The following is a 13319-nucleotide window of genomic DNA, read 5'->3' on the forward strand; positions in this document are numbered from 1 at the left end:
CTAGCTGGGAGCATGCACACACATGCACACACAGTGGTTTGACAACTGTAAACAGGGGATATATTATATGAAACAAATGGATTTAAATATGCTTGTTTACATATGTTTGGAAAAACCGGACAGCGAGATGACTGGGAAAAATCAGGCATTACCATCAGGAAGAAGTTATGAATGATTTATTTACTTCTGGTATCTTCACAATTTTTATACTTGTCTAAGAGACCCATATCTTTGGTGAGCTCAGATTCAGGCTGTTTCTGCAGCCATATTGTTAATTTGATGAGTTTTTTAAAATGCTGTGGATATCAGGAGGTGGGTAGAAGAATTCCTTGGCTCCCAAGAAGAATTTGGAGATAATCATTTGGGATAATTTATGTGCTGTGTTCTTGCTGTTTTAAATGTTGAGCAAGGCTTGAGTTAATTGGAAATACATCATTCCTTGGCATTTCACCTTAAGGGGTCTAGAGCATGAACTATTTGATGTGAACTTTCAACTTTCACTGATTTCTACTTGCTTCCTTGTTTTTTTACATTTCTGTTTACTATGTGTTATCTGCTATGAATACCAAGTATATTTAGGCAAGTGGTTCAAGAATTAAAGAACCAGAATGAAATTGCCAAAAATATTACCTTATATTGTGGAGTAAGACTTCTAATGTACACTTTTACTTCATAGATTAATTTTTTTATTGTGGTATAATATACATAACGTAAAATTTACTATTTTAACCATTTTTAGGTATACATTTCATACAGATTAATTCTTAATTTATTGTATAAATTAATATCCCTCTCAGGCCAAAAGATTAAAAATGATTTGTGTTCATCAGAAAATTATTACATTATATTTGAGTAGGCACACATACTATATTGATTTAAGTGCAAGGAAAATTATTTTTAGGTGGGTGTTTGACCAGATGAAGGGATATTTTCATATATCATATTAAAATTCCATTCATTAAATATTATACCTGGAATTTACTGAAAATTGTTAAAGGTGGATTGGTAATATGTTTAGTGCAGGTTTAAGTATTTCAGAATTCCAAAGTAGTATGTATTTGAAAAATTTGAAAAACAACATACATACATTTCAAAATTTAACTATGAACTTAAAAGCAGGGCTTATGGACAAATTTTAGTGCCTAAAGAGTCAAGTATTTACTATTCTAGGAAAATACTTTCTTAGTGTTAATTATATGTTGATGGCCAAGTTTGAAAAATGTAATGAATATTTGGCATTGTGTGTATCTGTCAAATAACTGGAAAAGACTAGTTTGGGATTCCTGGTCACTGGGTGGTGCCAAACATTGCAGAATACTTGTGTTTAATGAGGATTTCTAAATATCTGGCATTCACCCTGAAATGGGTACTGGATTGGGCACACAAGAGACTCATACAAACTCAGGAATGTATCTTTCATCACCAATTCTAACCCTGGATTTAGTGGGCACAATGGCATTTAGAAAATAAGGGTCACTGCTGAAGTCACTCCTTGATTTGTTTTAAGCCTTCTGAGTCATTCTTTGGCTGAGCCCCACAGGAGAGGCACCTGGGGGTGCCAAGATGCCTCTTAGCATTGAGGTGTGTGCCTTCTTTGGAAGGGAGGTGGTAGAAGGAAGGTGGGATAAAAGGGCACAGTTTGATCTTAACTACTTTATTTTGTGGTTGATTCTTCATTTGCAAAGAGGAATGTATAGCTTGTATTATGTGTACCCATTTGTGACCAGAAAAGTTGGGAGGATCTTGAATGTATCTTAATTTGTGACTTAGCATACAAGTGGACACTTGGCTTCCTGCATGATGGGTAGGGTTATGATGGGATTGTGATCAGAACTTCATGCTATGAGGGTGGTGATTCTTTTTTACACTTCCAAGTATGCTTCATGGGTATGGTCAATGATGTTTCCTTTTGCTTTCCTACCCTTAGTGGAGATAGTGGACCCAGTAGATATCTATCTCAACCTCCTTCGGACCATCTTTGACTTTAATGCCATCAAGAGTTTGCTGACAGGGCCTGGCCAACTGAAGATCCGAGTTGATGCGATGCACGGAGGTAAGTTCGTGGTCTTCTCCCAGTTGGTGGACTAGAAATGTTAAGGAGACCTCTACCTGTGTTGGGTTTTTGAGATTATGAGGAAGATTGGATTCATAGATACTCACACAATGTGTTTATGTTCAGATACTTGGAACGTTCTGGAAAACTTCAGGGTTTTAATTTCTTTCTCTTTTTTTTTCTTAAATTAAAAAAATACATCATTTTTTTAATTGAAGTGTAGTTGACATGCGATGTTACAATAGTTTCAGGTGTACAACATAGTGATTTGACAGTTCTATATGTTATGCTCTGCTCACCACACATGTAGCCTGTCACCATGCAATGCTGTTACAATACCGTGGACTATATTCCTTATGCTGTACCTTTCATCCCCATGACTTATTCATTCCATAACTGGAAGCCTGGATCTCCCACTCCCCTTCCTGCATTTTGTGCATCCCCCCATCCCCCACCCCTGGCACTTTCTCTCTTTTGAAACAAATGAAGATAGTGGTGAACAAATGAGTTGGAGACTGCCTATTCAAGTGTTGAATGGATAGTTAACTGTAGTCACTTAAAAAAATCTATTTTTTAAAAGATTTTGTTTATTTATTTCAGAGAGAGAGTGCATGAGTGGAGGGGAGGGACAGAGGGAGAGGACTCCTCACTGAGCAGGGAGGCCAACATGGAGCTCGATCCCAGGACCCTGAGATAATGTGAGCCAAAGACAGACACTTAACCGACTGAGCCATCCAGGTGCCCCCCCGCCAAAAAATCTATTTTGATCACTGTACACACATATAGTTTAAACAGTCGAGTAGTTCAAAGTTTATTATGAACAAAATCTGGGCCCAACTCCCCCCAGTTTCCTACAGAGGCAACTTTTTTTTTTTTTTTAACATTTTAAACTTTTTTCTTTTAAGTATTTATCTCCCTATTACTAAATACTATGAATATACTTCTCCTTATTGAGTTTCAGTTTGGGCATTACTGACGTTATACGATGGAAGATGAGGTGGTAGCTCTCTTTTACCCTCTCCATTCACTCAATCCAAGCACACTTCTCTCAACTAATTATATCATAATTTTGGTGAGATCAGTATCCAGTGTCTACAATATCAGAACACTGCTGAGCCATGTAAAATATATTTTCTCACAGCACAACTTTTTTTATGAATAGTGCCCTATTTCATGTTTCACGAATGTCATATTTTTAAAATAAGTCAGGTTTACTGAGGTATAATTAATATGCAGTAAAACTGACATCTTTTAGGCATGCACTCTGAGGAGGTTTGACAAAAACATATAGTCATGTAATGACTGTGACAATCAAGATATAGAATATTTCCCTCACTTCAGCAAGTTCCCTTGTGGCCCTTTGTAGTCGTACCCCTCATCCTAATCCCTAGCTCCTGGCAATCACTCATCTGGTTTTGCCTACATAATTTTGCCTTTTCCAGAAAGCCATCTAAATGGAGCATAAAATATGTAAAGCCCTTTTCTTCAGGCTTCTTTCACTCACATAAAATTCTAGAGGTAGAGTCATGGTGTTGAATGTTATCAGTGTTGATTTCTTGTTACTACCGAGTAGTATTCCATTGTAGGAATGTACTATAGTTTGTTTATCTGTTCATCAGTTGATATAATTATGGTTATTTCCAGGTTTTGGTTACTACAAACAAAGTTGCTATTAACATTTGTGAATAAGTCTTTATGGGTTACATGACTTCATTTGTCTTAGATAAATACCCAGGACGGGGATTGCTGAGTCACAGGACAAGTACACAATTCACTTTATATGAAGCTGCCAAGCTTTTTTCCAAAGTGGCTGTACAATTTGCATTGCCAGCAGTGTATGATGACTTTAGTTTTTCCATGTCCTCACCAACACTTGGTATTGTCAGTATTTTCAATTTTAGCCATTCTACTATATCTTCTTGGTTGCTATTAAAATATTACTGAGGAGAAGGGAGGAAGATGGTGGAGGAGTAGGGGACCCTAGTTTCGTCTGGTCCCTGGAATTCAGCTAGATAGCTATCAAATAATTCTGAACACCTGTTTTCCCCATTGAGAATGATATTTGCTGTGGGGTTTTCACATATGGTTTTTATGATATTGAGCTATGTTCCCCCCATCCCTACACTGTGAGAGTTTCAATTAAGAAAGGATGCTATACTTTGTCAAATGCTTTTTCTGCATCTATTGAGAGGATTGTATGGTTCTTGTTCTTTCTTTTGTTAATGTATTGTATCACATTGATTGATTTGTGGATGTTGAACCAACCTTGCAGCCCAGGGATAAATCCCACTTGGTCGTGGTGAATAATCCTTTTAATGTACTGTTGGATCCACTTGGCTAGTATTTTGGTGAGAAGTTTTGCATCCATGTTCATCAGGGATATTGGTCTGTAATTCTCCTTTTTGATGGGGTCTTTGTCTGCTTTTGGTATCAAGGTAATGCTGGCCTCATAAAATGAGTTTGGAAGTTTTCTTTCCATTTCTATTTTTTGGAACGGTTTCAGAAGAATAGGTATTAATTCTTCTTTACATGTTTGGTAGAATTCCCCTAGGAAGCCATCTGGCCCTGGGCTCTTGTTTGTTGGGAGATTTTTGATGACTGCTTCAGTTTCCTTGCTGGTTATGGGTCTATTCAGGTTTTCTATTTCTTCCTCTTTCAGTTTTGGTAGTTTGTACTTCTCTAGGAATGCATCCATTTCTTTCAGATAGTCTAATTGCTGGCATATAGTTGCTAATAATATGTTCTTATAATTGTTTGTATTTCTTTGGTGTTGGTTGTCATCTCTCCTCTTTCATTCATGATTTTGTTGATTTGGGTCCTTTCTCTTTTCTTTTTGATAAGTCTGGCCAGGGGTTTATCAATCTTGTTAATTCTTTCAAAGAACCAGCTCCTAGTTTCGTTGATCTGTTCTTTTGGTTTCTATTTCATTGATTTCTGCTCTGATCTTTATGATTTCTCTTCTCCTGCTGGGTTTAGGCTTTATTTGCTGTTCTTTCTCCAGCTCCTTTAGGTGTAGAGTTAGGTTGTGCATTTGAGACCTTTCTTGTTTCTTGAGAAAGGCTTGTATCGCTATATACTTTCCTCTTAGGACCGCCTTTGCTGCATCCCAAAGGTTTTGAACAGTTGTGTTTTCATTCTCATTTGTTTCCATGAATTTTTTTAATTCTTCTTTAATTTCCTGGTTGACCCATTCATTCTTTAGTAGGATGCTCTTTAACCTCCATGTATTTGAGTTCTTTCCGACTTTCCTCTTGTGATTGAGTTCTAGTTTCAAAGCATTGTGGTCTGAAAATAGGCAGGGAATGATCCCAATCTTTTGGTACCGGTTGAGACCTGATTTGTGACCTAGGATGTGATCTATTCTGGAGGATGTTCTATGGGCATTAGAGAAGAATGTGTATTCTGTTGCTTTGGGATGGAATGTTCTGAATATATCTGTGAAGTCCATTTGGTCCAGTGTGTCATTTGAAGCCTTTATTTCCTTGTTGATCTTTTGCTTAGACGATCTGTCCATTTCAGTGAGGGGGGTGTTAAAGTCCCTTACTATTATTATATTGTTGTCGATGTGTTTCTTTGCTTTTGTTATTAATTGGCTTATGTAATTGGCTGCTGCCATGTTAGGGGCATAGATATTTACAATTGTTAGACCTTCTTGTTGGGTAGACCCTTTAAGTAGAATATAGTGTCCTTCCTCATCTCCTATTATACTCTTTGGCTTAAAATCTAATTTGTCTGGGGCACCTGGGTGGCTCAGTCATTAAGCATCTACCTTCAGCTCAGGTCATGATCCCAGGGTCCTGGGATCGAGCCCCACATTGGGCTCCCTGCTCCACGGGAGGCCTGTTTCTCCCTCTCCCCCTGCTTGTGTTCCCTCTCTCACTGTCTCTCTCTCTGTCAAATAAATAAAAATTTAAAAAAAAATCTTTAAAATCTAATTTGTCTGATGTAAGGATTGCCACCCCAGCTTTCTTTTGGTGTCCATTAGCATGGATGGTTTTCCACCCCTCACTTTCAATCTGGAGGTGTCTTTGTGTCTAAAATGAGTCTCTTGCAGGCAGCATATCGATGGGTCTTTTTTTTATCCACTCTGATATCCTGTGTCTTTTGATTGGGGCATTTAGCCCATTTACATTTAGGGTAACTATTGAAAGATATGAATTTAGTGCCATTGTATTGCCTGTAAGGTGACTGTTACTGTATATTGTCTGTGTTCCTTTCTGGTCTATGTTACTTTTAGGCTCTCTCTTTGCTTAGAGGACCCCTTTTAAGATTTCTTGTAGGGCTGGTTTCGTGTTTGCAAATTCTTTTAATTTTTGTTTGTCCTGGAAGCTTTTTATCTCTGCTTCTATTTTCAATGAAGCCTAGCTGGATATAGTATTCTTGGCTGCATATTTTTCTTGTTTAGTGCTCTGAATATATCCTGCCAGTCCTTTCTGGCCTGCCAGGTCTCTGTGGATAGGTCTGCTGCCATTCTAATGTTTCTACCATTGTAGGTTACTGACCTCTTGTCCCGAGCTGCTTTCAGGATTTCCTCTTTGTCTCTGAGACTTGTAAGTTTTACTATTAGATGTCGGGGAGTTGACCTATTTTTATTGATTTTGAGAGGGGGTTCTCTGTGCCTCCTGGATTTTGATGCCTGTTTCCTTCCCCAAATTAAGGAAGTTCTCTGCTATAATTTGCTTCAATATACCTTCTCCCCCCCCCCCTTTCTTTTTCTGGGATCCCAATTATTCTAATATTGTTTCATCTTACGGTATCACTTATCTCTCGAATTCTGCCCTCGTGATCCAGTAGTTGTTTATCTGTGTTTTTCTCAGCTTCTTTATTTTCCATCATTTGGTCTTCTATATCACTGATTCTCTCTTCTGCCTCATTTATCCTAGCTTTTAGAGCTTCCATTTTTTATTGCACCTCATTAATAGCCTTTTTGATTTCGACTTGGATAGATTTTAGTTCTTTTATTTCTCCAGAAAGGGATTCTCTAGTATCTTCCATGTTTTTTTCAAGCCCAGCTAGTATCTTTATAATCATCATTCTGAACTCTAGTTCCGACATTTTACTAATGTCTGTATTAAGTCCCTGGCAGTTGGTACTGCCTCTTGTTCTTTTTGTTGAGGTGATTTTTTCCATCTTGTCATTTTGTCTGAAGGAGAATAGATGAATAAGAGAACAAAATGCTAAAAGTGTAACAATGACCCCAGAAAAATATACACTAAACAGATCAGAGGGGATCCGAGAACGGGGGGAATAGAAAGGGAAAGAAGAAAAAGAAAAGAATATGATCAGGCTGGTGAATAGATCAGAGCCACACACTAGATTTCAGGCGTATTTTGGTCTGTTAGGAGAAACTGCCTCCCAAATTTTTAAAGAAAGAAAAACATATATGTACTAAAATAAAGGTAAATAAAATGAAGGGATGGAATATGACTGTAAAGATGAAAATTATAAGAGATTTATAAAAGGAATTTATAAGATAAGAAGTTGGTTTAAAAAAGAAGAAAAAAAGGGAGAGAATGTGATCAGGCAGGAGACTAGAACAGAGCCATACACTAGAGATTTAGGGTATATTTTGGTCTGTTAGAAGAAACTGTACCCCAAAATTTTAAAGACAGAAAAACTTATATATAGAGAAAAAATAAGGTTAACTACAATGAAGGGATAGAATATGACTCTAAAAATGAAAATTAAAATGATTTTTAAAAAAGGGATTGATAAGATGTTGGTTGAAAAAGGAAAGATGACAAATTAAAAAAATAGAAAAAGAAAAAAATAAAGAAAATTAAAAAAATTAACTTTCAAAGACTAAAGAATTGTGGGGAAAAATCCATGAATTCTATGTGCATATTCCCCTAGTGCTGGAGTTCTGCCGTTCTCCTTGATCCGTAAACTTGGTCTTGGCTGGCTGTTCTCGCTGATCTTCTGGGGGAGGGGCCTGTTGCCGTGGTTTCCAAATGTCTTTGCCGGAGGCGGAATTGCCCTGCCCTTGCAGGTCTGGGCTAAGTAATCTGCTGGGGTTTGCTCTCCGGAGCTTTTGTTCCCTGCGAGCTTTCCGTACAGCTTTGGAGGCTGAGAGTGAAAATGGCGGCCCCCCAATCTCCACCCCAGAGGAGCCGAGAACTCGGGGCCCCACTCCTCAGTGCGCCCCCAGAGAAAAGCAGTCAGTCACTCCCATCTCCCCGGTCTCTGGCCGCACTCTGTGCTCACCCGCTTAGCCACTGGAGTGACGTCCCTCAGCGGAGCTTTACATATATTTCAACCAACAGGATTACATGCTGGTCCCCAGATCTGCTGTATGTTCTAACTCAGGCTCCATTCCCTTGTTCATAATGTCCTTTCCATTTGGATGGCATCCCTACTCCCCATCTCTATCAAATTTATATTCTCTTCAAGTCCCTCCAGAAATTCTACCTCTTTCTTGAAACTTTACCTGTGGTTGTTTCTTCTCATAAGCCATTGGATCTAATGGTTTTATAAATATCCATTGCATAGTACCAGTCTTACCACTGCAATCACTCACCTGTAGATTTGACCCATCCCACTGCTGGATTAAGAGCCTAGTAATGTAGAATCAGTGTGATTTGCATCCCTTGAATATGATGTTTCTATTCTTAACATAGGAATTCCATGTTAGGTGCTCCATAAATGTGTTGAACTGGAAAATACAATTTCTTAGCAATTATTTTGCAAAATATGCTTAGTTTTATATGCTTCCGTGGTTTACAGTGTCCAATTATATACTTGGCAGAGTTAAAATGATTGCAGAGACAAAGAACATTCCTAGAGCCTTTAGTGTTTTTGCCTATATTTAGCCAAAATTTTTTAATACACAAAGAGCAATACACAATGGATCATTATTAAGTAGTTGGTTTCTTTCTGGCAACATATTAGAAAAGTTTTGGAGAAAAATTTTATGTAACTGGTTATTGGATACATCTATATGCCCAGCACAGCAATTGGCACATAGTAGGTACTCAATGAATAGTAACTGAAATAAGTAGTACTCTGTGTTGTGTCTTGACAAAGCTTGTAGAATTTTTATCTTGTGCTATTAAATGGTCTTTCTTGTTCTAACCAGAACAGAACACTCTTGGGGGTTTCTTCAAAGATTTCATATTGCCACTTACCTCTTTTTAGTCATGGGACCCTACGTGAGAAAAGTCTTGTGTGATGAGCTGGGAGCTCCAGCCAATTCTGCAATAAACTGTGTTCCTTTGGAAGATTTTGGAGGGCAGCATCCTGACCCAAACCTGACATATGCAACAACCCTTCTGGAAGCTATGAAAGGAGGAGAATATGGATTTGGAGCTGCATTTGATGCTGATGGGGTAAGTAGGAAAATTTCCTGCCTGCTGACCCTTTTACCAGATAATAAGCCAAGCATCGGAAGCCAGAGAATTCACGGGGCTGGCTGATACATATGGGGCATTTGAACCCTAACTGGTTCTGCCTCTGCTCTTCTTTTTAATGGCTCTTCTGTATTGCAGTTAAATAGCTTTTAGTTTTCTTAGTTCCAGGGTATCATTATGTTATAAAAAGGTTATTTCTTTAAAAAAATATTCATGCAATAAATCTTTATTTATGGTTGGTTTTGTTAAAATTGCCATCTTGAGGAACAAGGTATTTCAGCAATAATTCTTGTATAAGTATATGGAGACTACTGAAGCTTGAGATAGTCATCCACATTTCAACAGGTGGGACACATTCCTAACTGTGTCAAGGTGCTGGGCCCTACAATACTCAGGAATTTATTTATTTATTTATTTTTATTTTTAAAAGATTTTATTTATTTGACAGAGAGAGACAACAAGAGCAGGAACACAAGCAGGGGGAGTGGGAGAGAGCGAAGCAGGCTTCCCGCTGAGCAGGGAGCCCGATGTGGGACTCGATCCCGGGACCCCGGGATCATGACCTGAGCCGAAGGCAGACGCTTAACGACTGAGCCACCCAGGCGCCCCAATACTCAGGAATTTAAAAGATGGTTTCTCATGCCCTCTGGCTTCATTCAAGCTGTTTTAGGTTGTTTAAATATGGAATGGTGGTAGAGAAGCTTGTGATGATTATGGGAATGGCGTGCTAGCAGCAGATGCCTCTGTCTGATCATTTTCACCCATTCCTTCTGACAGGACCGTTATATGATTCTAGGCCGAAATGGCTTCTTTGTGAGCCCTTCTGACTCACTGGCCATCATTGCTGCCAACCTCTCTTGCATTCCATATTTCCGTCAGATGGGGGTTCGAGGGTTTGGGAGGAGTATGCCCACCAGCACGGCCCTGGACAGGTAAGCAAGGATGTCACCATGAAGAACTTCATGGTAGGTTTCTGATGTCAGTGTCCCCTTCATCATTAGCTGTCGCTCATTCTCCCCTGCCTCCAGTGGGAATTGTGGGAAGTATGGGAACTTAGAGACCTGTATAGTGCACTTGGCAGGGGCATGAAGAATCACGTGGCCTGAACTTGATTCTTGGTTCTGCCACTTCTTAGCTGTGGGAACTTGAGAGACATGTGATCTCTGTGCCTCATTTTTTTTTTGCCAGTCTTTTTTATTTTAGCACTTCTCATGAGTACAAAATATTATTTCCTTTTTTTAAAAATTAAAGTATAAGTAACATGTAGTTTTATATTAGTTTCAGGTGTACAATATGATTCAACAATTCTATACATTATTCAGTGCTCATCATGATGAGTGTACTCTCGATACCCTTCACCTATTTCACCCATCCTCCCACACACCTCCCCTCTGGGAACCGTCAGTGTGTTCTCTGTTCTTAAGAGTCTGGCGTTTTGTTTGTGTCTTATTTTCATTTCTTAAATTCCATATACAAGTGAAATCATATGGTATTTGTTTTTCTTTGATGGACTTATTTCCCTTAGCATTATATCATATTATATTTAATAATTGAGTAATATTCCATTTCTATGTATGCCGTTTCTTCTTTATCCATTCATGTATGGGTGGACACTTGGGTTGCTTCCATAACTTGGCTATTATAAATAATGCTGCAATAAACATAGGGGTGCGCCTATCTTTTCAAATTAGTGTTTTCATTTTCTTTGAGTAAACACACAGTAGTGGAATTACTGGATCCTATAGCAACTGTATTTTTAAGTTTTTGAGGGCTTTTTATACTCTTTTCCACAATGGCTGTATCAATTTCCATCCCCACCAACAGTGCACGAGGGTTCCTTTTTCTCCGCATCCTCGCCAACATTTGTTATTTCTTGTCTTCTTTATTCTAGCCATTCTGAGGTATGAAATGATATCTCATGTGGTTTTGATTTGCATTTCCCTGATGGTGAGTGATGTTGAGCATTTTTCGTGTGTGTGTATTGCTATCTGGGTGTTTTCTTTGGAAAAATGTCTATTCAGATCCTCTGCCCACTTTTAATTGGATAATTTGTATTTTTATGATTGAGTTGAATAAGTTTTTTTTATATATTTTGGATATTAACCCCTTACTGGATATGTTATTTGCAAATATCTGCTCCCGTTCAGTAGGTGGTCTTTTTGTTTTATCAATGGAAGATGTTTCTGTAGCTGACAGCCAAAAAATTACTGCCTATGTTTTCTTCTAGGAGTTTTATGGTTTCAGGTCTCACATTTAGGTTTTTAATTCATTTTGAGTTTATTTTTGTGCATGGTGTAAGAAAGTGGTCCAATTCCATTCTTTTGAATGTAACTGTCCAGTTTTCCCAACATCATTTATTGAAGAGACTGTCTTTTCCCCATTGTATATTCTTGCCTCCTTTGTCATAGACTAATTGAATATATAAGCATGGGTTTATTTCTGAGCTCTTTATTGTTCTGTTCCATTGATCTATATGTCTATTTTTGTGCCAGTACCCTTTCCTTACTGATTTTGATTTTCTTTCTTTTTTTTTTTTTTTTTAAGATTTTATTTATTTATTTGACAGAGAGAGACACAACGAGAGCAGGAATACAAGCAGGGGGAGTGGGAGAGGGAGAAGCAGGCTTCCCGTGGAGCAGGGAGCCCGATGTGGCACTCGATCCCAGGACCTTGGGATCATGACCTGAGCCGAAGGCAGATGCCCAACGACTGAGCCACCCAGGCGCCCTGATTTTGATTTTCTAACTCTGTGCTGGGCACTGCTGTAAGCACATTCTGTAAACTTGATAGTCATCATAACTACACTGTGAGCCCATTTTACAGATGAAGGAACTGAGGTACAGGGAAGTTAAATAACTTGGTCAAGATCAGGGCCTAGCAAGGGTGGAACTGGGATTCTAACCGAGCCACTCCAGCTCCAGAGCGCAGGGTCTTTTTTTTTTTTTTTTTGAGTGGTGCGGGTGCGGATTCTCAGAGAGAGAGAGAGAGCAGGGGTTGGGGCAGAGGGAGAGGGAGAGAGAGAATCTTAAGCAGGCTCCACACTCAGTGCAGAGCCCAGCGTGGGGCTCGATCTCACAACCCTGAGATCATGACCTGAGCTGAAATCAAGAGTCAGACGCTTAACCGACTGAGCCACCCAGGCGCCCCTGGAGTGCATGGTCTCAATGACTCTGCAGTACTACTCCACATGGCGTGGTGGGACTGTAAGATCCATAGGAACCCAGAGAGGGGACAAGGGCCTCCAAGGAAGCTGCATGGCTTACTCTGAGTCTCAAGTGCTGATGTGACACCCTTGGCTGCTCAGGCTTCCAGGTGACAGCTCCCCGGGTGAGGCCTACGTTAGTCAAGCCCTCTAATCTCAAGGGTTCCCCCGTGCTTCATGTTGCCCTCGGTCCCACCCTCAGAAGCAAGGAGATGAGGCTGGACAAGGATGAGGAGAGGGACCCACAGCACAGTCGCCACCCCAGGAAGTGGAGCCTCAGTGGGAAGAATGAGAAGGCAGGATGAAGGATCCATTCCTCTTTTCCCCTGCCCATGGGATAGTGGGCTGACCACTGGCCAGGCCTTCTCCTGGGGGTGGGGCGCAAATGAGGCTCCTTGAGCTGTGGAGCAGGGCATGGGTTCCAGGGCCATTTTGCTCCAGGCCTCAGTAGAGACGACAAATGAGAAGCAAGACAGTGTCCAGGCAGGAGCCTGAGAAGATGGGGCAGATGTGCCAGGCAGCCAGAATAAAGGGCATGCACTTGTCTGCTGCGCACCCCCCCACCCCGCCCGAGAACTTCTGTTTTCAGCCAACAACTCAGGAGTCCTAACGAGCTCTTCTGAGCTCCCCAGGCCTGCTCCCCAACCCTTGGCTTCTGTAACTCAGGGTGTTGCTCCTCCAGCCATGTGGGTTCCCCTCCCCACCTCACATAGATTTA

General features: G+C 39.9%; 1 protein-coding gene across 1 annotated transcript in view; it reads left to right on the forward strand.

Annotated features, from left to right (window-relative positions):
• Window positions 1–13319, forward strand: part of PGM5 (phosphoglucomutase 5) — a 196325-nt gene that overhangs the window by 32669 nt on the left and 150337 nt on the right. The window contains exons 4-6 of the mRNA XM_064580087.1: window positions 1928–2053; window positions 9188–9378; window positions 10177–10331. Of these exons, the coding sequence (XP_064436157.1) occupies window positions 1928–2053; window positions 9188–9378; window positions 10177–10331 (472 nt within the window). The remainder of the gene's footprint in view (window positions 1–1927; window positions 2054–9187; window positions 9379–10176; window positions 10332–13319) is intronic.

This window comes from Mirounga angustirostris, unplaced genomic scaffold (assembly GCF_029215605.1).
Source record: "Mirounga angustirostris isolate CCGP_5_RB_7025 unplaced genomic scaffold, mMirAng1.0.hap1 SCAF_15, whole genome shotgun sequence".
Classification (NCBI taxonomy): domain Eukaryota; kingdom Metazoa; phylum Chordata; class Mammalia; order Carnivora; family Phocidae; genus Mirounga; species Mirounga angustirostris.